A 26,819-nucleotide genomic window follows, 5' to 3' on the forward strand; every position below is an offset into this window, starting at 1 on the left:
AAAATAATGCTTTATGTATGTTTCTGTCGATGGATACACGTGCTGGCTCCTCAGTGATACACTACAACAACGATAATAAAAGAAAAACTGGCAAAATGGTTTCTCTTTGTAAACTGTGTTCAATGCATGCGAGTGCTGCCGTTTGTCCAGTCATTTCGCCGTCCTCACCCGGGACGGGTATATTCGCCAGAAGACGCGAATGAGAGCGCGCACGCGCTGTGTGAAGATCTGTCATCCGAGAGCGCGCACGCGTCCCACAGCGCGCAAATATTCAGTTATCGTTCAAGTCTTGCGCTTGAACGGACAAACTCATACAAAAAGTATGTCAACATGTCCATCTTGTTAAGTATCCAAGCAGACATAGTCTGAATATGCCTTAAGTGAACTTTATACAGTCGAGAAAGACGACGCATACCCCTGTCTTAAAGGGGCAGCAACCTTTAATGTCAAAGAAAATATGAGGAATCACTGCTCTTGATTGAATATCTTGTGTAAGTTTAATAAGGATTAATCTTTCATTTAAACAGTTAAATAAGTAGTTATTTTACATTTGATTATTTATTCTATTTCTCTACCTAAAACTAACGTTAGACCTACCTGAAAAACAGGAAATGCATTGTTCATTTTATCAGTATCTTTGCTTAATAGAATTTATTTATGCTACTGCTTGTATTTAAGTTATTTGCTCTTATCTTCTTTATTTTTAATAGTCCTTTATTCTGTGAACATAGCAAATACCGAACCGTACTGAAACCGTGAACCTAAAACGTTATACAAACCGACCGGTGAGACTAAGACTAAAACTCTTATGATATTTAGTCGACTAAAACTAGACTAAGACTAAAAGTTTTCAGATGACTAAAATGGAACTAAAACTAAATGGTGTGTTATTCAAAAGACTAAGACTAAGACTAAATCTGAATTTGCTGTCAAAATTAACACTGATCAGAACAATAAAACTAAAACAAACAAAAAAACAGTGGATTTCCTAGATTCTTGTTGCATAGATGAGCATGACTGTGCACAACAGAAGCTTTGAGATGTCAGTGTCATAGACTATGACTAAGTGACCCTTATCTTATGTTAGGAAAAATTTACAACAACAAACATAAAAATTGTTTCAGCAAGGCATATTCTGATAACTTTATACGGTGACTCAATCTGCAGCTGTAGTACTGCAATGTAAATCTCTGCATGACTTTGCAAAACGCCCACACTAAGAGTGTTTGTTAGACATCAGACATGATTTTTTTTTTTTTTTTTAAATCTGAAAATCAGGGACATTTCTTAGTATTGGCCTTATCCTTAATGAATGAAAGTTTACAATTTACCAAAACATATTTAAAAAAAGAAGATAATCTGTCATAAACTGTATTTAATATAATTTTTAAATTGTGACTATATTGTAGGCCTATATCTATTCAAATGTTTATTTTATGTTGGTGCTTTTTGGTCGGGCTTTTTTCTGCTGTTGGCAATTTTGTTTATTATGCTCTGTAAAACGAGGACGTTTCCGGGTAGGCTACAGGACACCAAAAACCAGTATACCCATCTGTAAACCTGGTCGCCTTGTCGCTCTATGTATTAAGAACACATTCTTCCTCTAGAAGATAGTCCCATAGGTAGGCTATACCTAGGCCTATAGTAGACACAACAGCAACATCCGCGCAGTGATAATGTGTTCCGAACAGCTGTTACAGTAGGCTAAAGATTTCAGCGATCCTTCCTATGTTAATTGCCGACTGATAATGACTCGGCAAAATCAGGAAAATGTAGGCTACAGTTAATAAGCACTTCGAAAGATAAGTGCAGACTGATTAGCTTATCATTTATAGTCGTTGTATAGCTGTAAAATGAATGTGGGGTCTTTACAAACGTAGAAAATAAGAATCTTATTTAACGCAGTGAACAGTTTTTTTTTGCAGAAGAGCTTTATTTTGAAAGTAACATGGGTGTAGTAGGCTAAGGATGTAAGAGGAGGAGTCATAGTCTTCAGCCACACCTATTCTTCTATAAACTCAACTTTCAAGACAGCAAACGCTTCGCTTACTTCAGTTACAGACAGCCAGGTCATACGGATCTAACGTTACAGGTAAGCAAACTTTGAAATAATTTTTGCTTGATATTAAAACACGTTAAGCATCTATAGCGTCGAGAGTATTTTTCAGTTTCCTCGCTTCAACGTGTTAGATTCTTATCCATAAAACGCTCATGTTTTCTATTCATGTTTGTGTAATCACCATCGATTGTTTATTTCTACCTTTAAAATCTTCTTTAAGAAGGCTAAACACTCTGATCACCATAATGGCTCCAACTCCAAAATGCCATGGAAAAGGTAAGAGAAGAAAATTGTACTCACAAATACTGCAATGTTTGCTCTGTAAGTTTCAATAGCCTGCCTGTTTGCAGAAACCTCACCACATATATTGGACAATGATGTTGCATAATCATATTTTCAAGAATGTATTTCTGATAAAAGTTATACGAGTTATTAAAATATATCATTACACCAAACAAAAAACTAAACAAATAAATAACCTAAACTCCACATTATTTTACTGATGAAAATCCATGCTCATTTTATATATATATATATATATATATATATATATATATATATATATATATATATATATATATATATATATATATATATATATATATATATATATATATATATAATGAGCATGGATTTTCATCATCATATATATATATATTAGTATGGGATGCACCGAATTTTAAAAAGACTTGTATCGCCGATACGGCCGAAATGTTGTGATGACGCGAACAGAAACAGCGACCTGCACGTGCTTGAGTGCGTCTCAATCGAGATCCCTAGTTCAGTAGTCATGGCACTGATAAGGGAGTCAGCCCATTGACTTATGTCCTGATCAGTGCCCTGACTAGGCCTACTGAACTAGGGATCTGATTAAGACGCCCCTTGTGAAAAAGAAGTGTGCTTAATTGTATTGAAAGTGTATTTTTTGTGCACTTAATAGATTTAAAGTATATTTTTTAAAAACTGCACTTGTAGATAATATGATATAATTAAAATTAAGTGCCACTTAAGTGTACTTAAAGAGAATACACTTTAATGACAATATTTCTAAACACACTTAAGTACACTTTTTTAAAATTCACTTTGTAATAATATCGAATTAATTTGTATTTTTAAAAAGTACACTTTCATGACAATATTTATAAACACACTTTAGTGTACTTATAATAAGTGTACTTTGTAATAATGTATCATTAATTTGTACTTTAACAAAGTACACTTTCATGACGATATTTATAAACACACTTTAGTACACTTATAATAAGTGTACTTTGTAATAATATCTAATTAATTTGTACTTTAACAAAGTACACTTTCATGACGATATTTAATAACACACTTTAGTACACTTATAATAAGTGCACTTTGAAATAATATCTAATTAATTTGTACTTTAACAAAGTACACTTTCATGACGATATTTATAAACACACTTTAGTACACTTTTAATAAGTGCACTTTGAAATAATATCTAATTAATTTGTACTTTAACAAAGTACACTTTCATGACAATATTTATAAACACACTTTAGTACACTTATAATAAGTGCACTTTGTAATAATATATAATTAATTTGTACTTTAAAAAAGTACACTTTCATGACAATATTTACAAACACACTTTAGTGCACTTTTAATAAGTGCACTTTGTAATAATATCTAGTTAATTTTCACTTAAAGAAAGTACACTTGTATGACAATATTTATAAACACACTTAAGTGCACTTTTTAAAAATGCACCTTGTAATAATGTCTACACCTAAATTTACTTAAAACATTTTAATTATGAGTTTGTTTCATAAAGTGCACTTATTTTACTAATGACAAAGCACATGGAAAATAAATGATTTTTTAAAAAAATGAGTTGTCCAAATTTACATTGGTTAATTTATTTTTCTTCAAAATTTCACTCGCTTACACTCCAGTACAACATACTGTTGAAATGTTATAACTAGCTCCTATGAACTCAACTACAAGTGTCAGTTTTCTACATAATTTGACATTGTCAATCTTTATGAGAGGAGTTGCCTAATGTACTGTAACATTTAACATCTGTGTACAGAATAACCTACTTTAAATATTATGTTGTTGTATGGCGATTAAACACACATTTAATTGCATTAATTGCAAGAAAAAGTTGAACAAATCTAAACCAAATTAATTTGCATTAAAATTCAGTTAAAATAGGCTACATTTCATTTTAATCAGACTCACTGTAAACATGATTGACTTTTAGTTAGGTGAATGAGTCAAGTTCTCTGAAATACAGTCCAACTACACAGTGTTTTAGAACAACCTGAACAGAAATTGATAATTAATACGTCATTTATAATCAACATTTAATGCACGAAATATCTTATTTTATATTTATACTTAATATTTCAATGCGCATGCGCCAATAATACTACGTCATGATTTTGAAAAATGCGCGGTCTGTCATGTTTGCGTCATCGCGATGCATAATGAAGCTGAAGGACAACAGACAACAGAGGAGCGAACCGTTTGGATCATTACAGATGAGACGTTATATGCTACAAATAACGAGTCAAGTAAGTATATCTTGATATAAGCTCTCTTGATTTTACATTTTCACCGTAACATGGTAGCTCTCTATTACGGTGTAGTTATTTAGTTTAATCGCAGATAGGATAGACGCACTATGGACTCGGGAGGTGAATTAATCATGTTTCCTATCATGTATCTAAGATTGCATTATAATAATTTCTTAAATCGGAATGTGATCGCCGGTGTGGGCATGTTCAATGAATCTGCCTGCTGTAAATACAATATTTGAATCGAACTCCTACTTTTTAAATGGACAGAAGACATTTAACGTTATATACATTTATTCCATATATTAACTTATAACAACCAGTAATGAAATAATGATTTTAATATGTTCTTTTCTTTTTGCATTTTGAGAGTAAGATGTTAAAGTACTATTTGTGTTTTTAATATTTTGTGCTTATCTTATTTTATTTTGTAGGATCAATACAGATTTGTTATTGGAGATCCAGTGCAAGCTGTGTGGAATTACAGAGCCATCTTGATGAGGTCAAGTTAATGTTAATTATGAATTTATGCCCAGCCATGACACTGATCACACAAGCTAAAACATTGCTATCAAGTCTTTAGCTTTCAAATGCTTTGCATCTTGTCCATTTGTAAGTAATACATTCCCACTTGTGCATTTACAGATCCCCTAATCATTATATATTTTACAGGCCACACACCCAAAGGAAAGGAGCCGCAGCATTGCTGTGCCAGGCGTGGTAAATACAGGAACATCCTTCATGGAGATGGTGCGAGGTAAGAATAAACTAGCAAGGCAAGATGAGGAAAAATGCAAAAATACTTGTCTCAATTTACATTGGTCTTGGGTTATTTATCTATATTTAAGTTATGTTTAATTCCCTGTAAAGTAGGAATAAAAAACATTATTAAAATGTTCTCTCTTTTTAAAGTCCAGTGTCAGTGAAGATGATGTGCTCAGTGGGATACGTGAAGGAACCTCTCCAATCATTCTACCCTGATGACTGAGGTAATTCATCTCATAGGGGATGCAGTTGTGGTCAAAAGCGTACACACACCATGCAGAATAAACTGCTTCATCAGGGCAGTACTAGATAAAAAAGAGACAACATGCTCATTTTTATGATTTCTTTTTTTTTCTTTTTTTTTTCATACAGATACTGCTGTGTGAATATAAACTTTGGAGCACAACTGTACATCTATCGTTTTAATTTAATTGAGCCAATTATAATAATGGATAGATCTGTTTTATAAACAAGTTTTTTCTTTGCGTTTTCTTTTTCTTTCCTCAAGGTATATATATTTTTTCTTTCCTGCCTCTTTGGAACATGTCCATTCACATCTACTGTGGAGAGATGGTGCGCCAGTTTCCTACTGATGGAGAGCTTCTGGGACATTGACATAAACAGCACTTTCCAAACAACTTGAAAATAGTTGGTGACAAACAATTTTGTGTGCCTTTGGAGTTCTTCAGTTTTTTTTTCTTTCTTTTTTCTTTTCTTTCACTGTAATGCTGGAATAAGATTTTAGAATAAACCTTTTGGTCCTAATTTTGGTGCTAGAAAAGGTTTAAGAGCTTATAAGTTCAGTAACACTTTACAATAAGATCTAATTTGTTAACGTTATTTAATGTATTGGCCGACATGATCTAACGGTGATTTATTTTTATTTATTTCTTTTATTTAATTTTTTACAGTGTTTATTAATAGTTGTTGACCTTGCTTAATAAATTATAGTTCAAAGCTGGTTAATTAAATTTATAGTCATTGTTCATGCAAGTTAAAAATGCATTAAATAATTAAGATATATACAACTTTTGATTTTAAGATTGCATTAATAATAGGGGTGTAACAGTACACAAAGCTGACAGTTCGGGGAGGAACACTAAATATAAAAATGCTTTTTTTAATTTTTTTCTATTGGTTTACTGAACAAATTGTAATTGTCCTAAACTAAAGGTTTCTTAAAGAATTAAAAATATAATATAAAAAATATCTCTACTAATTATTATTATTATTACCTTTATTTAACCAGGAGAAAAACTCACTGAGATTAAAATGTCCTGTCCTGGCCAAGATAGGCAGCTGTGTTTGCATGTACAGTTATACATAAAAAGTCACATACAAAACATAAAACATACAACCAGTCAAAAACAATTACACACCATTAATTTACTCTCAAAATGATGAAGTAAAATTTTAAAATTACTAAATGTCACCAGATCTTTTAGCTTCAACTCAGTCTGGAGCAAATTCCAATCTGAGGCTGCGACATATTTGAAGGACGTTTTACCAAGCTTAACTCTAACAAAGGGCACACAAAGATTATAATTTGATTCAGAATGTAATATATAATTGCCTTGTTGTTTCTTGTTTAATCAAACGACAAAAAATTCTGTATAGTGTAGACTATATAGGGAGGCCTTACTTGCACTTGCATTGTATGCAAACGTGTAAACTTCTCATAAGACCGTTTTTGCATTAACTTATAAATCTAATTATAGGTTAGATTTTTTTCAGGTTTTCAGGTTAAGTAGAATATGATGAATATATAGGCTAATATAATGCATACATTTAGTGAAAGAGTTCATCTCTCTCGTGTTTTATCGACATCTTTCTGCTGTTGAAACACTGAACGATTACACAATGTGATACATTTTAGTAAGTTGTAATGTATCCTTAACATACTTTCTGATGTAAATTCACGTTAATTCTTTGACAATGACAAGGTGATCACATTCACTCGTGCCGCAGTGCTGCTTGAACTGATGTCTTTACAGTGATCTGTCATGTCACATTAAAGAGCATCAATATGGCATCACTTGAATTTAATGATAAAATTGACAAAATACATATGTTCTTGTGTTTGTGTAAATAGTTTTTTGGGTTTTTCTTGGGCATCAAAAAAAAGTTTTTTTTGTATATTTGTTTTACAGATTGTTTTGTCAATAAATGTAGAGGATTTAAATTTGGATGTGTTTATTATACGAAATTGCAGCTGTATTATTTGAAAAATGTAATTATGAATGTATTTCATTATATTAGAGTGTACATGTAAATTACGTTAAGGTATATTTTAGTTCATATTAATTGCTTGTTTTTAAGACAGTAGAATGGATGTCAGTACATTGAGCAGTGCACTTTAATTACAATTTGAATACACTAGAAGCGATTATGAAAGTACATATAAAGTTGTATTTAAGTACCACTTAAGTTGTTCCAAAAAATCACTCTTAATTGCAACTTATTGTATTTTATTTCAACTTAATATGTGATAAATTTGAAATCAATTACATATAATGTGTGTTAAGTACACCGAAAACATTGCATTTAATTCACACTTAAGTGTATATTTAGCTGACATTAAAGTATGTTTTAGTTCACATTAATTGCTTGTCAGTACATTGAGCAGTGCACTTTAATTACAATTTTAATACACTAGAAGCGATTATGAAAGTACATATAAAGTTGTATTTAAGTACCACTTAAGTTGTTCCAAAAAATCACTCTTAATTGCAACTTATTGTATTTTATTTCAACTTAATATGTGATAAATTTGAAATCAATTACATATAATGTGTGTTAAGTACACCGAAAACATTGCATTTAATTGCACAATTAAGTGTATTTAGTATAAGTATATTATCTGTGTAATAAGTACACTTTATAAAAGTACACTAAAGTGCACTTTTTTTTCACAAGGGGCATCCCTTGTCTAAAGCAACATCTCTGCGTTGTTGACGTATGAGGTCCATCTCACATCTGATGACGCATCTATAATATTGTAACTTAAAAATAATCCTTTGTTTATGTTTTTGTTGATGGATACACGTAACGTTGGCTCCTCAGTGATGCACTAAAACAACAGCGATAATAAAAGAAAAACGGGCAGAAGACCATTATGTTCTCCTTCAGCACCCGGATGTAGAGCCAGAAAACAAAAATGAGCTTGCGCGCAGTTAGAAGATCTGTGTGCTCAATCATCCAAAAGCGCACACTCGTCTCATAGCGCGCACATATTGATTCTCTTTCAAGTCTTGCGCTTAAAGGGACAAACTAACACAAGTATGTCAACATGTCCATCTTGATGAGTATCCAATCAGACAGTCTGAATATGCCTTAACTTTATACGGTCGAGAAAGACGACACATCCGTTGATTAGGTCAGGGGTAGTAGCCTTCATGTCGAACAAAAGATAAGGACATCACTCGCTGCTCTTGACTGAATAGCTTTTGTAAGTTTAATAAGTATTCATCTTTAATTTAAACAGTTAAATATGCAATTAATATACAGTTGATTACTTTATTAAATGTCTGTACCTTTCTGCAGGCTAGTAGGCTTGTATATTATTTCATGTAGGCTACACATGAGTGAGGTCAAGTTAAACATTTTAGTTAGAATTTTATTTTATACTGTGGATTGTTGCAGTTTGCTAAATAAATGTATGCATAATTTGTAATTGATTTATTATTTGAGACTTTATTATTAATTTATGCAATTGCAATGCCTTGATTTTTAGTAAATTTACACAGTCATAGCAATAAATGCAATGGTTACTATTGGTAACAATTACTAATAATTGGCATAATTTCTTTTGGGTTTTCGGCCATTGTTTCCTCGGTTTCGGCCAATAATTTTTATTTTGGTGCATCCCTAATATTTAGTTTATTATATAGAGTTTTTTGTGTGTTACAGAATGTCCTGCTCCTGGACCAGTGCCGAATGGCATTATTCGGCTATACAGCATGAGATTCTGCCCTTTTGCTCAGAGAACAAGACTGGTGCTCACTGCTAAGGGGATTAAGTGAGTAATAATTTTGACTTAACTTGCAATATAGGGTTAAATGTGGGGCTTAAAGGTGCAGTAAGCAATTTCTGAGAATCATTGTTGAACACTTGATATTTGAAATCAAGCCAAACAAACACACCACTCACTTCATTAACTTTTTCTGTATTGGTTGCAAGGAAGATCACTCTCAAATTTAGACATTATACAAAATTTATTTTATATTCCATTTACATAGGCATGATATTATCAACATCAATCTGAAGGATAAGCCAGATTGGTTTCTGGAGAAGAATCCTGCTGGGACAGTACCAGTATTGGAAACCTCAAGTGGTCAGGTGATATACGAGTCACCAATCACCTGTGAGTACCTGGATGAGGTCTACCCTGAGAAGAAGTTGCTCCCATCTGACCCGTTTGAGAGGGCCCAACAGAAAATGCTGTTGGAGCATTATTCAAAGGTTGGTCATTTTGTCCTTTGAAACATGCACTGTATAAAAAAAAACATCTGCCTCTAGAAACTGCTGAAATAAATATGGTCTTCCATCAGAAATCTCATCCTAATCAGGACATAAAATATAAAAATGTACTTCTAAAATAAATATTAAAGTCTTGATATAAATAAACTTTGTAATATCAGTTAAGTAATCCCTAACAACTAAGAAGGTAAAACCATAACTGCTCAGAAGCGTTACTTGTGTATAATCTTATTCACTTAATATATAAGTACATTTCTGCATAAATTAATGGTAATTCATACTCCTTTTAGGTGATTCCATTGTTCTATAAGATCTCTATGGGCAAGAAAAGGGGAGAGGACGTCTCAGCAGCTGAAGTTGAATTTAAAGAAAAGGTCTCCCAGTTAAATGAGGTGGGCTGAAAATACCTACACTTTCTTAAAATACAGTTTACCATGATGATTTACTTTTAAATGCTTTCTTTTTTTATATCTTTTTTTCAGAGTCTGGCGAAAAAGAAGACCAAATATTTTGGGGGCGATTCCGTCACAATGATTGACTACTTGATCTGGCCATGGTTTGAGAGGGCTGAGATGATGGGTGTGAAGCAGTAAGTGTTTTTATTAGTGCATATATGAAATGTATAGTAAAAACTCAGACAACAAATAAAGCAGTTGTACCTGACAGCAGGACGAATAATGTGCTGAGTCATGGAGGTTAAGTCAAACAGCTTTGCAAACAGTGATGAATGACTGAGATTAGTAAAGGTAGGGCTTTAACTTAAATGAAAAGCATTTTGCTTCAGTAAACTTTGTGCACACAAGAAAAAACAACAACCTGCTGTTGTCAAGGACTATATGTGAATAAATGACGTGTACATTTCTCCAAAGTATAACTTGTTGTAAATCTAACCATATATGTCTTGTCATGTTCCAGTTGTTTGGACAACACTCCTGAGTTGAGGAAGTGGATTGAACGCATGCTTGAGGATCCTGTCGTTAAAGCAACCATGTTTAGCACAGAAGATCACAAGGTGTTCTTCAACAGCTACATGGATGGAAAACCTAATTATGATCATGGTTTATAGAGTAAAACATGATATCTGTCCATCTTTGTGTGGATTTTTCATTATTACTCTATTTTAATATTGAATTACACCTTTTTACAACGGGTATATTAATGTTTGTCATTTATGAATATAAATAAAGCAAATGTACAAAATATAAAATCATTGCGATGTGTTTTTTTTTCATTTAATATCTATATAGTACTTATTTTTTTGTAATATTTGTAGTAAAAAAGTTCTTCTTTGGTGAGAAGTAAAATGCCACTGGGCCATGCAGTGCATGTTGTAAGGTTGCAAAACATCACTTCCTGAAAGGGGAAACTGCATAAGTTAGTTTAATGCATTTCCGGGTTATTTTTAAGCAAGGTTTTAAAAACGATAATTGTGAGAAACAAAACCCCCTTATAAAGAGTATTAAGTAAAAACTGGCACTCTGCTGCTCTATTGACTGATAAAAAAAGATTTCTATCTTACAATCTAAGCAGTCCATTGTACAGGAAAACTTGTAAAACAGCTTCTGCTTTCTGCTCATACTTTGTTTAGAAATTTCAACAATCCCTTAAATGTAAGCCCTTGGCACATAATATCAAAACTGATAATACGGTTAAAGTACATGATATACCATCATTAATAACTCATGGTTCAAAGATCCTGAATCAGCTGCCAGATCGATGATGAACAACAAGAGGGTGTTTCTTCAACTATGTCTACTTTTGGCCCTTTGCAAAATTAAACTTTAAGGTCCTATTATTTATTTACCAGCAACTGTCATTTGTCACATCTCAAATTATGCATCGTTTGATAGCATTCTTTTTTAATATAAACTCACAATTGCAATTTGAAAATACAAATACATTCACAGAATTGGACTTTAAAACTTGCCATTGCGAGTTAATATCTCCCAGTTTTTATTTTAAGTCAGAATTATGGGATATAAAAGCCAGTGTGTCATTTTGAGATAAAAGCTTGAAGTTGTGACAGTTGTGACTATTTCTCAGAACTGTGAGTTCATGTCTCAATAGGGGCAGTCATGACCTGGTTAAGACCTATGGTTAGAGAGTCTGACTAATTCTCAGTACCAGCAAGAAATGACTGAGGTTCCCTTAAACAAACCCCCAATTGCTCCCCAGCAATTAAAATGTTTAAATCTGTTCCTCTGGTACATCAAAAATGCCTAGAGTTGAAGAAACACCAAAATATCATCATAGCATCAGTAACAGTCAGTGCTTAACATTTACATTCAAGGTGCATATCATCATGATGTAATTAGGCTGTAGAAATCCCCTGCACTCAAAGCCAGCAGCGATTAAGTCTACCTCTGATCTGTTGAGCTGAATTCATGTCTCACATGACCATTAGAAAAGTGAGGGGTATATTCCTGAACAAGCACGGATGTATTTCTGACCATCTCCTGAAAATGCTCCTCCATTTTAGCATATACGTCCCTCTGCAACACAAGAGGTCGATACAGGTTTATCGGCTCTGCAGAACGGATTATTTTGGGAACCAGAATTTCAGCTGGGATCCGAGAGTTCCCAACAATGACGTGATAGAGTCTCTTTTCCTCCAAGCTTTGCTGAAGGAAGCGGAGCAGATCTCGTAATCTGTGATCAAGATTCTCCGGCTGCCACATCACAAGACGTTTACTCAACAGCAGATGCAAGAGGGCCGTCTTTATATGGTAATTTGAAAAAGCGCTTCTCCCAGTCAAAGCTGTCTGCTTTTTGTGCAAGAAAGAAACTATCTGAAGACAATGAATGTGACACGAGTTGGTAGGAAGTCTTTTCGCTAGGTATTTAAGCAGATTTCTTTCATAAACGGTTAATGAGAGTTGCCAGTGAGTGTCTGAGGAGTTGCTAGTGTCAGATGGGAAATGAGAGATGAGGTAAGCATCCGTTTCCTCAAACTGAACGGCAGGGGTAACGTTAAGAACGACAGTCTTTCCAGACCTAAATCTGATTTTAAGGGCTCCAGGGAAGTCCAGGTTCCAAAATGCCAGCTCAAAATCGTACTTATGAGAGATCTGGCCCCATGCTTTGGTCACTGAGATCTGAAACCATCTCATGATCTGATCTTTTGACAAAAACGTGGTGTTCCTTGAACAAAGGAGCTCCACCGAAGTGTGTTCCTCCTTTTCACACTCATTTCCATTGTGAAGCAGACACAGCATATCATCACCAAGATTGGTTGAGCCACAGAGACAGTCTGTGCCATTCCCACCTGGTTTTATAAGTTTAATCCTTCCACATCCTTGCAGGTCCAGTGGGATTTCAGTGGTGGGGTCGCACCAGAGCTGAAACTGGAACCCGAATGGCTGGGGTGGAGAAAAAGGCACAATAAGGTCACATGTAGGAGGTTTAGAGATCCTCCAGGACTCAAACATACTGCCTATGCCGACAAAGTCCTCGACTTCCAGGTCAGCTTCTCGATTGCAAACACTTCTCAAAGCCTCGAGTAAATCATCTGCGAAGCCTTCGATAAATTCCCGCACTCTCCCGCTCTCATGGATAAAAGGATGGAAGCGGGTCTTGCAGAAGTTATTTAGGACACATTTATCTAAGGCTACAGTCTTAGCACTGAGATATCCGGCGATGGAATCTCCGTCTTCGTCGTCCATGGGGTCTGGAATTTCAGCAGAGATCATATCCTGCCTGCAAACCTCAATTGTGAAGAACATGACAAGGCAGAGAGCGCTCCAAAAGTACCAGCCGTAACTTTCCTGATCTACAATCAGAGCTGTATCTGTTTTTGAGATCTCCTGCTCCAGGCGCTTCTGTTCAGCCTCCAGGTTCTCCTGGTGCTCTTTCATTCGGGCCAGAAGATTATCATCTTGCTCAGGGATGGTGCTGTTCTCATTAGGGAAGAGCAGAGGGTGGTTGAGGATAGCGGCTACTACCACCATGCAAACCCGTGTAATAGCACCTTGCATCCTTTACTGCATGTCTGGGAAAAAATATTTCTGGATTACTGTCAGCTTATTGAAAGGAAACACATCTTCTACATTTGACAAAACATGTTATCAACAGAGTGCTATTTGTGAACTGCAATAGAAAGGACTTTCCTGCATTGGGGAAGGAAGTCAGATAACCCTTGTCAAACAAAATCAATTAAACCAGCCAGATAACTTTATCCAGATAAAAGTATTCACTAGAAACAAATGATTAATATATATTTGTTTCTTCTTACAAATATTAATATCAGGGGGCGAATCTGCTTAACTTGTTTTTTGGGTAAAAAAAAAAAAAACCTTAACGTCTATGCAAAGAACTGAAATTTTGCCTTTTGGAAGGAACCTCATATACACTGAGGAGGAAGTTATGTAATTGGTTTATTTATGGTGTGGCACTTGGAGTCCAAGGGACTCTTGGAATGAGGCAGATAAAGTTCCATATTTATACAAACTGCGAGCTACTGGCACATTCCACGGTTCCATTTAGAGTTGTCAATCTATTGAACTGATATTCAATTCATAGAAGTAAAAAGCTACTTTTACGCGACTTGTTTTATTTATCTATTGTGGCATTTATTTAGACCCTTTTTACAGCATGGTGAGAAAGCAAGCAAATCTCATCCCATTAAATCTTCTGAATAAAACAAAAAAAAAACAAAAAACCTGTTTACAGCATTCATAAAGCGTACTCGTATTACTCAGGTTATTATAAGAAGAACATTTAAACAAGCATTTATCTCTTTTTTTTTTTTTAAAGTATAGGCTATGTTAATTAAAAACAAAAAATTGCAAACTCATAAATGTCAGTCTTTAAAACAGTATTTCGGCATCATATCCCAAGTTAAACAGCACAAAATAACTAAATAAAAAGTTACTGCAGAGTCTACAAAAGGACATTGGTAGTTGACTCATTTTACTAAAGCTCCAGTAAAGACGTTAATTGGGAAATTGGTGTGGCGCTGCAAAGATTCCCACAATGCACAATCACTAAGACGTACGGAGTCTAGACAGCAAATTTGTGATCACATATATAGCAAATATGATAGACACTATAACGGAAGGAATATTTGTTAAGACGTGATTGGAATGATTAAAGTCAGTAGTTTGTCAGCGAGAAGACGACTGTAACATATAGAGGGCGGTGAGCGCCGGTGACTACTACATTTGATACAACGTCTCGTTTTAATCGACAGATTCGACACAATTTCGTATTTTTATTTTTGGCTTCCTTATATGTTTTACAAGACTTTGTGGAGTAGGCTATATTTAATTTGTATCCCAGTTGTTACGGTTTCTTCAATAATCTATAAAACAACAGACGGCCACCACTCGCGCCTAAGATTAATCTTTGTTTCAAACTAAGAATAGAAATAGAATAGAAAATAACTTACACCCTTATCCAAGAGTTAAAGTCCAGCGTTGTTCATTGTCTCAGAATAATACTGAACCGACAGAAGAGAAAGCGCTGCAGGACCGTTATTCTTCTGTTTCCTCATCTGTTCGATATAGGCTACTAGTGAAACTGCTCTCACATCCAGGAAGTGACCAAAAGAGGCCGTTTTCGCTCCTCTATAAAAAGCACGTGGGTCAGCCCTGGCTGTTCTTGAGTCAACATGTAATATGTTCACACACGTCATTCTCCTGGGTGGTGAAACCATTAACTTTTCCTAAACCTGAGTTTTCACAAGTAGCCTAATGGTTAATTTTGACAAGTAATATAGTTAAATGGGGATGTAGGCTTCTAATTGCAAAAATAAAAAGGCTCTTTAATAAAACCATATATGGCGAGTAGATTATTAATATTCAAATCGGGTTTTCGAGAAGCCACTTACATTGTTAAAAAACTAAATCTAGCTTTTTTTTGAAAGATTTGCAGCTGCGCAGTAGGAAGACAAAGAAAATCCACACGAGGTCGCTGTCTCACCAAAGTTCAGGAGCCAACACACTTCCCTACAATAATGTTATTAAGATGAGAGTTAAGGTATAGGTAATATATATAATTTGTCTCAAATAACCATTATTGCAATCAGCCGTTCGTAAGATTTTAAATGTAATTTCAACGTTATTTTCGTAATATCCCATGCCACAAAACCGCTCATTTATATATAAAAAATAGGCTACGAAAAATTATCATGAAAATAAATATGAAATAGTTTCCTGATCCTACCATTATAAGAGAGTTAAATTAAAAAAACGAAGATTGTTTAAAGCAGTTTTAATGTCAGGAATTCGTGGCGTTTTGTACATTTTGGGTGTGACCAAAGGGAGCTTACAGGTGCGCGCACCCTGCTCGTGAACTCATCATCGCACCTCAGCACGCAATTGTTCTCGAGTTCGCTAGATGTGTTAGGCTAATAATTGTGAAAAAAATCGTTTCCACGTGATCCAGATCATTACATTTCATTTTCTTTGGCTTTTTCGCGTTTCCGTGCGCAGACTTGAACAGCACACATTGCAGAACAGCGAATTTGGTGGTCTTTGTCAGATAAGTAGCCTATTTGCTTCTTATTGCTAGAACATTAAAAAAAATAATGGATCGTTTAAAGTTAGTTCTACAATATTTCCAGTCAAATTCTGAATCAATTTCCAATGGTATCTGTATAATATTGTCTCTGATAAGCGTCAAGTTGTATACGAGCTTTGATTTTAACTGCCCCTGTTTACCGCAGTACAATAAGATGTACTCAATGGGGGTAATGTTCGTCCCCCCAGTCATATTTTTCCTTTTGGGGGTGTTAGTTAATCGTCATACAGGGGTGCTGATGGAAGAGTGGGTCAGACCCCTAGGCAATAGGACAAAAAATCCAGCAGTGGTAAAGTAAGTTTGAAGCTAAACAACATTAGGTAACACTTTATTTTACAGTGTCCTAGGATGTTATGTAATTTTACACGTTACGTGTAGCTACTTACCATAGTAATAACAGTAAATTATAAATGTATGCAACTAACCCTTATAGTCAAACCCTAATCCTACCATAACCCATGTAGTAATTAGTAGGCTACTTCAATATGTAATTACACTGTAACTAAAATAAAGTGTAACCTAATATTATTTGACTAAATCATATTTGTATTGATAATACAAAAATATTTAAATATATTATCTTTCTTCCAGATTTCTGTTGTCATCAATGATGCAACGGGCCCTTCTGGCCCCCATGGTCTGGATTCTGATGTCACTCTTGGATGGAAAATGTTTCATCTGTGCATTTAGTATGAATGTAGACCCTAAATATTTTACAGGAGTACCTAACAGTACCGGGCTAGAACTAATCAAGATCATGGCTAAGGTGCCTTGCAAAGAAGATATCATCTTCAAAAACAGCAGTTTTCGGAAAGCTGTATCACGCTATGTGCGTTGTTATTCTCAAGTAAGTGGGTATTCTCACATTTTTTCCAATGCTTAGGCAACATACTGTGCATAGTCTTTACTCACTGAACCATGATACCAGTGTATATTTTGACGTGATAGGTGCTAAGTAAGATTGAGCTGTACAAAGTTGACAGAAACAGGACCTTTAGCAAATCTGTAGGTGGTTAAAATCCTTTCATGCTTTGCATAACCACATGATTCATCTATTGTTCTTGTACAATCTTTTATCCTAAGGCAGTAGGCTGGTCAATCCTCCTCTTGTTGATTTTCTTGGGTGCTGTGGGTCGCGTCATCAAGCCTTGCTTCAATCACGCAACTTTTCTTCAGACTCGTTACTGGAGCAATTATCTGGACATTGAGCAGAAGCTCTTCGATGAGACCTGTGTCCTTCATGCCAGAGATTTTGCCAGAAAATGCGTGCTGCAGTTCTTTGAGAGCATGCGAGAAGATGTGACCGTGAGAATGCCTCTCTCAAGTGCGCTCAGATCCAGCACAATCCGTAATGAATATGAAGAGGAAGAAGAGGAGCGTCTGCATGGTATAACCAGACAAGACCAGGTGGACCATTTGCTACAAACCTGGTACGAGTGCAAACCAGAACTGGATGTGACCAAGATGGCCTATAAGCCCAAAGTATGTATCACTTGGGAAGATCACAATGGAAAGGCAATATTCTCTGATGTGTAACATTGAGAAAAACAGATCTTACCTCTCAAGCAGAGGGATTCATGAAAATAAGTGACATGTTAATAAAGATAATGAATGGTGCAATGTTTTCATCAATGTTTCAAAGGGTCCTTCAGGCCCCCACAGTCTGAATTCTGGATGGAGAAGGTATAATCTGGCTATGAATGTAGAACCCAATTTTTAAACTGTTACTATTAGATTATTGTCAATTCAGAAAGCCTTGTTTTAACCTTCTTCGATAGCTTGCATTCTAGTGCATTTGAATATGCTGGAATTTACTTTGTGTATTTTTGCATGTCTCTTACCACACACATTACACAACAACCTCCTGGATATGGCTTAGATGCAAATGACTGCAAAACCTTGGCAACACCATAAAATATGTGTATTGCTTATGTATGTATGTGTTGTATATTAATAATATTGAATATAAATCAATAAAAGCATGTTTATCATCTTAGCTGCGTGACAGAACAGTCACCAAATTCTGTTTTTGTATATTGTATAATAGTCACTTGACATGTAGGCTACTTTTGCCTTGAATACGCATTTTTAGTAAAAGCTGTTTTGTCATTTAGTTGGGCCTATGTATAGGTTGACAGATAGGAAACACTTTAAGCTATGACTGGACAATATGAGATAAAAGAATCACACCCATCTCAGCTTCTAAAGGAGGGGCCTGTCACTCATGTGTATCGATGCATTGAGGCCACCAGGTGAACGATTTATCACATTGGACTCACTTCTGCTCTAGACGTCTTGCTCTCTTTTCTCTCTGACAAGATAGAGTAAGTCTTTGATTATAAAAATAAAAGGCATTTTTTATTATTATACCTGTAGGCTACCATAATCTTTGCTCTAATATTTTGCTCCAAAAGGAACTCCCTGACTGAAAAATGGATAAATTTCGGATTATGGTCCAGTTTTTGCAAGCCAATCAAGAGTCCTTCATGAATGGCATCTGTGGGATCATGGCTCTGGCAAGCGCTCAAATGTATTCATCTTTTGAGTTCACCTGTCCATGCCTTCCAGATTACAATTATGCGTATGGAATTGGCATTCTAATCGTGCCACCAATATGGTTCTTTTTACTTGGATATGTACTTAACAACAACATATCAGTGTTAACTGAAGAGTGGAAGAGACCGATGGGCAAGCGCAGAAAAGATCCAGCAGTTTTGCGCTACATGTTCAGCTCCATGACGCAGCGCGCTCTCATCGCTCCAGCTGTGTGGGTAGCCGTGACTTTAATGGATGGCAAGAGCTTTTTGTGCGCTTACAGCGCCACGACGGATTTATCCGAGTTCATCAACGAGTCCTATCAAAGCTTACCCAAAAACGTACTTATGAAAGTTCAAGCAAGGATTCCGTGCAAAGACGTATATGATGGGCAAGATATTATCTCCAGAGAAGCGGCCACTAGGTATATTCGCTGTTTGTCACAGGTAATGCCTGTTTCTAAACTTGATGTCTAAATGAGGTTTTAAAAATAGGCATATTTTACATATTACAATTAACGCGGGGTAAAGCAATGTTTCACCCTTGTAATTTTAAAAGAGGGTAGCAGAAGGGTTATGATTATTAAGTAAAATTATGTTAATTATATGCAGCGCTAAGAGTTCATTAGTGCCCGCCCAATTTTTAAGCGGACATTTTTGTTTGTTTGTTAGCTTTTGCTTAAATTTCCATTCTGGCACTACTAATAAAAAAGACTCCATTAAAGCTTTACCAGTCATGAACCAAGCCAATCAGCTACAAGGTGAACCACAGCAATTCAAACTTTTATTTATAGGCCTATAAGTGCATCAGTAGTGCTATTATGCCTATTCTCCTTTTGCCTTCAGAACTTCTTTAAAGGTGCAGTAAGAGATTTCTGAGAATCATTGTTGAACACTGTTGATAGTTAAAATCAACCCAAACAAACACCATAGACACCCTACATACATAGATGCCTCATTAACTGCCGCCATATTGGTCCGTGAACATTTGAGAGCAAGTTTGAATGTATGAATATCTATAAATGAAATAGACTTCAGCAGATGATTTTGCTATACTAACACAATACAACAAGATGAAGGCGTCAGCTGACACAACATTAAAGCTAGCATAGTAAAAGTAAAAAACATAAGTACCATCAGTCCCACTGGCCATCTTGATGCCATAAGTGTCATGACTTTTTGTTGCCAGTGGCTGCGGCATTGGCAACTTTGTTTGGGCTTGGGGTGCTGAGAGAATTTTCTTGTGGTGCCCCCCTCAATACTTGGGGCTTCCTCTGCGCAGGGACCCACGGCACTGACCATAGTAAAACCATGTAATATTAAGTTAAAGGGTTAGTTCACCCAAAAATGAAATTGATGTCATTAAAGACTCACCTTAATGTCGTTCTACACCCATAAGACCTATGTTCATCATTGAAACACAGTTTAAGATATTTTATATTTTAGTCCCAGAGCATAATGCAGTCAATGCCCACTTCACTGTCCATGTCCAGAAAGCTAATAAAAACATCATCAAAGTAGTCCATATGTGACATCAGTTGGTTGATTAGTCTCTTGAAGCATCGAAAATACATTTTGTTTCAAAATTATCAAAAACTACGATTTTATTCAGCATTGTCTTCTCCTCCATGTGCCTCCAAAAAGAATCAAACGGTTAATGAATCAGTGAATCGATCAAAGATTCGGGTCGCCAATGTCACGTGATTTCAGCAGTTTGGCAGTTTGACGCGAACCGAACTGCTGAAATCACGTGACATTGGCCGGTGTGGAACGACATTAGGGCGAGTCATTAATGACATCAATTTCATTTTTGGGTGAACTAACCCTTTAATACAAAAACACAAACCAACCACCATTTCTTTCGGGAATTTAAATCTCCCCGGTTTCACAACTAGAAGCTGCGCAATGTTGTTGCATTATTGATTCTTACTGTGAGTGACGATGCGCTATTCGCTGCAAGATGGCGGGCGCTCTGACGTGAGCGGTGGAATGTGGTATCTACATATACATGTATGCACACAACTCTCTTCATTGCTCCGCCCCCAAAATGCAAGAGTGGATGTCTTGTCATCATCATAGCGAGAAGCAAAGCAAAATAAAGTTTTGCGAAAAATAGAGCAAAGCTAATGAGAAAGAAAAACAAGAAAAAACAACAAATTAATATATAATAGGTGAGAGTGGGGCACAGCCTAATGCTTTTTGGCTTTTTGACTGTCTCAGTTTGTGTAAATCCACTTGGGCTTTAGCTAATATTTTTTTCCCACATTAATTGCACACATGTCTAGTACAATTATGTGGTTTTGTTTCTTTAATACAGTGTATACTTTTTCCTTGATTTACCCCGAAAGAATGGAATTGAAATGTGACAACATGCCCCATGGGTAGGGTACATTTTAACATAAGCAAATGACAGCTAAAAATGTTATCTGATATAATCAACAAAATATCCAAAACAAACTAAAATATTTTGTCAATAAAATACATAAACTTTTTGAAATAAAAATACATGTGAAATTTTTTTTTTATTATGTGTGTATTTTTGAAATACAAAAATACACACATAATAAAAATACACATTTTTTTTATATTTTGACAACAAACACATCGCTTATACCGCTATACAGCAGAGTTAAAAACAGAATAATAATGAATCATTTCTGAACATTGACTTTGAGTCCTTATTTACTTTCTCATGGTTTCTCAAAAGAATTCATAAAAGTATAGAATATTATATCATATTTCTAATAGGGGCTCATTGTAACAGTGTGATAACGTACCCCACCTGCGTGACTGGGATTTAAACCGTGGCTCACATCTTCTGCTGTTATCAGCATTAAAGAACGATCTCAACTGTTACATAACTGATATAAGATTCAAATAATATCAGATTTGTCTTATTTTAAATAAACACATAAAACAGAGATGAAAAAGAAACTTTTGCTATGGTAAAATAAATGTTCAGTGATATTGTCCAGTTTTTTTTGTATAGTATTATATAGTGTTGATAACTAGTAAATACACAAAGATTTGTCATCCTGACATGTGTGGAAAGTGTTAAACCATGCGTGACAACTAACCCCGCGTTAGGTTGTGCCCTGCGCTCCCCTACACAATTACTTACATTCAAGAATTTGTTGTTAGTCACCAGCGGCACACACTCAAAAACAATGGTACTGTACAATGTTATGGTATTTTTCCAGTGATTGACCTTTTCTCTTTTGTAATGTCTCTCAGCCATCTCTTTTTCATCAGTCATTATTCAAATGTCCCTCTTGCTCACTCTTTCTCCTCCCCCTCATGAGTGTATATGCCTTCTACTGCTAATTGGCTACCAGTGGTGCTCAGTAGGGATGTGACGATGACGTAATTTTCCCACTGGTTAATCGAAATGTGAAAACACTGGTAATACCGGTATCATCAGGGTGTGTGTGTGTTTTATTTTTAAGAACACTGTCACCAAGTTCAGAGGCAGCAATTGCTTCAATGGTAATTAGCCCTATTAATCTTAATTAAATACTCAACAAAACAGCACAATACTGTATAATACAATACTTATACTAAACTTTACTGAACATACTGAACATTTATTAACAAAACGAATTAGGACGGCAGCGTCATTCTTGTCATGCGTTTGAAGGTACGTGTAAATTAGAAGTGTCACCTCCGGATGCTGCCACCTTCGCCAGGCAAAGTTTACAGATTGCCTCAATGCTTGCTGTTAGTATTGGGTTTAAAATAGCCAAAATCCAAGATATTGCCAAATAGGCGCTTTTATATTTTGCTTTGAAAACAAATCTTCCGCCATCGTCTTGTCAGTAAGCTCGCAGGCAGTAATCTCGTCACGAGATTAATTAAATCTTGACACCTCTGCTGATCTGTGCTCCAACTTTGTTTGTGTGGCTCACGCTGAGCAAACACGTCAGTTTTAAATTCTAGTGTTTGTTTTTCTTTAACTAAAACACTTTTTTTTTTACTAAAGAAATCAAAACGCCCCGTTGCCATGGTAGCCTGGATGCCAGCCGAACTTAGCCCCGCCCACAACATATTTAGGTCGGGCAGTTCGGTCTGGCCTCGCTCCATAGAGGAGTAATTATCTCTGAACAGAAACTGTTCGGACCAATGAAATCATCAGGGCGGGCTTTAGACGATGACGGACAGATGATAAACAGTTACGCAATCCTGCACGTCATCAAAAGGGCTTGGATAATATTTGTTCAAATCTTAAAAGGAGAGCTTGTTTGTATATGCACTCACCTTCACTATTTCTCTCAAAAATGATGATCATGTTGGGTAAGTGTATCATTAAATTCTTTTATTTTTTTACAACCATGGCAAAGAACGTGTATTCCAGCCTGATTTCAGCGTGCGTGCAGACAGGGTTGCCAAGTTTTTACAACAAAACCTGCAAACTACTAGCCCAAAACAATAGCTTCTCGGGGAGTTCTCCGAAGAAGAAAAAAAGGTATTTTGGGGGTAAAATGTGTGTTATTTTGGCAAGGTTGCCTGCTCATGGGTCTATATATCACATAATATTCCCTTCAACCCGTGGACATAGAAAACAATCCGTGGGGAAAAAACGCAGACTTGGCAACACAGTGCAGTTGAGCTCTGTTGACGTCTCTTCGTTGCTCTGATTGGTTGTAGGTCTATCCAATTGAGGTCTTTCCTGGTTGGGTTGAAACGCACTCCATAATCACAGCCTAATGGAGCAGTTTCAGACTCATATTCTGACCAGAATTGAGTATGACCACGTCAGGCTAGTGCCGTGGTGCTGTAGCCTATCTGCTTCAAGATTTGACGTGTTGTGACGCTCATCTGCAGACTGTGGTTATATCAAGTGGTTATTTGAGTTACTGTTGCGTTTTTATCAGCTCAAACCAGTCTAGCCATTCTCATCTAATGTGACACTCACAGGATATGTTCTCTTTTTTGACCATTCTCTGTAAACTCTAGAGATTGTTGTGCATGAAAATCCCAATAGAACAGTAGTTCCAGAAATATTTACACCAACCTGGTACCAACAAATCTGGTACCTACAACCATGCCACATTCACTATAATCATCTTGCTTCCCCATTCTGATGCTAGTTTGTACTTCAGAAGAAGTTGTATCTAATAAAGTGGCCAGTGAGTGTATATTATTCTGCTCAAAAGTTTACACACCCCTGCAGAATCTGCAAACATATAAGAGGGGTCATTCAAAAAGCATTTTATTTTTTATTTAGTGCTGTCCTGAACAAGATATTTTAGATAAAGATGTTTACATATAATTCACAAGACAAAAAAATAGCTGAATTTATTTAAAAAAATGACCCCATTCAAAGGTTTCCAAACCCCTTGCAAAATTTCCAAGTGTTAATGGTTTTAACGAAATAAGAGTGATAATTCAGAATGCATGTTATTTTTTATTTAGCAGTCCTGAAAATATATTTTACATAAAAGATGTTTACATAAATCCGCAAGACAGAAAATAGCTAGATTTATTTAAAAAAGTGTACATACCTTTGATTCTTAATACTGTGCCGTTAGGCCTACATGGATGATCCACAATTGTTTTTCTTTTTTATGGTGGTTGTTCTTGAGTCCCTTTTTTCCCTGAGCAGTTAAACTGCCCAATGTTCTGAAAAATCCTTCAGGTCCTGCAAATTTCACATTGAAGACAATAAGGACACAACTTTGTGTGGAGTGTCATGCTTTTTTTCTAAATATCAAAAAATAGTGTTAACCCCTAACAGTTTTGGTTAACAATAGGCTTTAATGTCAAACACGCTACCTAGAAATTTGAGTAGAGATACTAGAATGTATTTTTATGACTTAAAACAGGCCCAAGAAGAATTTTGACCCCATGGTAAATTACCCAGGAATTTGAAAGGCACAAAAATGATAAGCAAAATGATATATGAAATGCAATTTGTTTAAATGGGAGCTATATAATACATTAATCTGTTGTATTTTTATTTTATTTTTCAGGCCTGTGGATGGACCTTTTTGATGATAATGACTATAATAGCCTTCTTGATAAGAGCAATAAGACCTTGCTTTACCCAATCCGCTTTTCTTAAAACCAAATATTGGTCACACTACATTGATACAGAGCGCAAACTATTTGATGAAACTTGCAAAGAGCACGCCAAGAGCTTTGCTAAGGTCTGCATACAGCAATACTTCGAGAGCATCAGTGGTGAAATCGTTACACAATTTTCCCTACCTGTAAAGAAAGGGAAAGGTAATAAAGAAGATGATGGAGAAAAACAGAAGAGTGACGAGGAGAAGCTTCTTGGGATCCGTAAAGAAGAAGACATGAATAAAGTCCTGTGGAACTGGCATACATGTAAACCCCCGTTATTGCTGAATAAACGTGCTGAAGGTATGAACGGACATGCCTGCGTGGATATTCACAGCATCTCTGATGAGCGCAGCACTCAGCAACCTATGAAGAAAACAGCTGTGGCATACTACTCCAAAGTCTGACTTAATGTTTTAATCTTATGAAGAACTGAGTGCTTTAGCAGTACTCACTGTGAAGATAGTCGTGTTTTGTTTTCTCAGTTCTATTTATTGCATGTAACTTCCTATTTTATATCCACCTGAGACTCAGTTGATCAGCTATGTGTTGTTTGTTACCATAAATAAATGAGAACTTTTCTGTGATAACATAAAGTAGCATCTTAAAGGAGTGACCAATATGATGATAATAATAATAGAAGGTTGATAACGGTGTTAATGATGAATATGACACCTTTTCATCTCCTTTAGTTTCTTATGCAACAAATGAAGTCTTACAAAATGTAAGTTATTACTACATTTAAATTCGAAATTCTAAGTCTACTAAGTGATCACAAAACCTACAGATATTGCAACTCTACCTATTAAATATTAAATCCTATCAGAGATTGCATTTTTGGAGGCTTAACTTTAGAAAATCATTGCTGTTTGGTTGCAGTTGTCTATCTGGCTTCGTAACTCTTGAATTTACACCACCTGGGACCAGTACCATAATGGTGGTTAAACCAACTCGGGATTACATTAGTTTAGAGTTGACAAAACCAAACCAATTCAATCATTCTTTGCTGGTACCATGACACTGTTGCCCCGGAGCAGGTTAGCCGTGCAGCGTAATTTTTTATGGTGATGAACACACTAAAATCCAAGACACTTTCATGATGCCTAAAACCCAGGTTTGGCATAAACTAAACTCAAAAATACCTTGCCACTGAAACCGGCTTCATACAAGCCCGGGTGGTTTTGAGCTATTTATTTTTATTGAGCTATTTATGTTCTTCAGTTTAAAGAAGCAGTATTTATTACTAACTCATTTATATAAATGTTTTATATACTGTCAAAATTACTGGCTGTAAGATATCTTAAAGCAGTGGCCCTCAGCCAGAGCTCACAAAAACTCACAAGAGGGACGCAAGATGAATTAAAATGAAATTAGACAAAATAAACTTTAATTTGTAAAGCTTTAGTATGGGAAGCTTAATAAACTCCTGATTGACTGCTTATTAATAGTTAGTCAGGTAGTTGTTGTAGTGGTTAAGTTTGAGTATAGGGTAGGACTAAAGAATGTATGGTAACACTTTAGTATGGGGAACACATAGTCACTATTAACTAAGACTTTTGCCTCAATAAACTCCTAATTTACTCCTTATTAATAGTTAGTAAGGTTGTTTTTGTAGCATTTAAGTTTAGGTATTGGGTAGGATTAAGGGATGTAGAATATGGTCATGCAGAATAAGGCATTAATATGTGCTAATAAACAGCCAATATCCTAGTAATGCATGCTAATAAGCAACTAGTTATTAGTTAATAACTGAACCCTAAAATAAAGTGTTACCGAATGTAGAATATGACCATAAGGCATTAATGTGTGCTTTTATAAGTACTAAAAACAGTCCGAAAAAAAGGAGAA

At 35.5% G+C, this 26,819-nt stretch overlaps 4 protein-coding genes across 5 annotated transcripts; 3 read left to right on the top strand and 1 right to left on the bottom strand.

Moving 5' to 3' along the window:
- Window positions 1–1,943: 1,943 nt before the first annotated feature.
- Window positions 1,944–11,055, top strand: gsto2 (glutathione S-transferase omega 2). 2 transcript variants are annotated; one of them, XM_067422446.1, is made up of 7 exons: window positions 1,944–2,092; window positions 2,280–2,335; window positions 9,286–9,394; window positions 9,615–9,837; window positions 10,146–10,247; window positions 10,338–10,444; window positions 10,771–11,055. In XM_067422446.1, exons 2-7 carry the CDS (start codon window positions 2,305–2,307, stop codon window positions 10,919–10,921), a joined length of 723 nt encoding a protein of 240 aa, XP_067278547.1. In that variant the 5' UTR covers window positions 1,944–2,092; window positions 2,280–2,304; the 3' UTR covers window positions 10,922–11,055. The 2 variants fall into 2 exon arrangements, with proteins under 2 accessions (XP_067278547.1, XP_067278548.1); XM_067422447.1 differs by having other exon boundaries at window positions 1,951–2,092; window positions 2,283–2,335.
- Window positions 11,056–12,206: 1,151 nt separating this feature from the next.
- Window positions 12,207–15,377, bottom strand: itprip (inositol 1,4,5-trisphosphate receptor interacting protein). The gene is made up of 2 exons (XM_067422445.1): window positions 15,242–15,377; window positions 12,207–13,843 (listed from the first exon to the last, which is right to left on the bottom strand). Exon 2 carries the CDS (start codon window positions 13,827–13,829, stop codon window positions 12,213–12,215), a length of 1,617 nt encoding a protein of 538 aa, XP_067278546.1. The 5' UTR covers window positions 13,830–13,843; window positions 15,242–15,377; the 3' UTR covers window positions 12,207–12,212.
- Window positions 15,378–16,174: 797 nt separating this feature from the next.
- On the top strand, window positions 16,175–18,229 carry calhm3 (calcium homeostasis modulator 3). Its single transcript, XM_067422089.1, has 3 exons — window positions 16,175–16,668; window positions 16,966–17,221; window positions 17,458–18,229. Exons 1-3 carry the CDS (start codon window positions 16,382–16,384, stop codon window positions 17,908–17,910), a joined length of 996 nt encoding a protein of 331 aa, XP_067278190.1. The 5' UTR covers window positions 16,175–16,381; the 3' UTR covers window positions 17,911–18,229.
- Window positions 18,230–18,806: 577 nt separating this feature from the next.
- Window positions 18,807–25,521, top strand: calhm1a (calcium homeostasis modulator 1a). The gene is made up of 2 exons (XM_067422042.1): window positions 18,807–19,355; window positions 24,878–25,521. Exons 1-2 carry the CDS (start codon window positions 18,807–18,809, stop codon window positions 25,376–25,378), a joined length of 1,050 nt encoding a protein of 349 aa, XP_067278143.1. The 3' UTR covers window positions 25,379–25,521.
- Window positions 25,522–26,819: the final 1,298 nt, after the last annotated feature.

The sequence above is a fragment of the Pseudorasbora parva genome, chromosome 17, assembly GCF_024679245.1.
Source record: "Pseudorasbora parva isolate DD20220531a chromosome 17, ASM2467924v1, whole genome shotgun sequence".
Classification (NCBI taxonomy): Eukaryota; Metazoa; Chordata; class Actinopteri; order Cypriniformes; family Gobionidae; genus Pseudorasbora; species Pseudorasbora parva.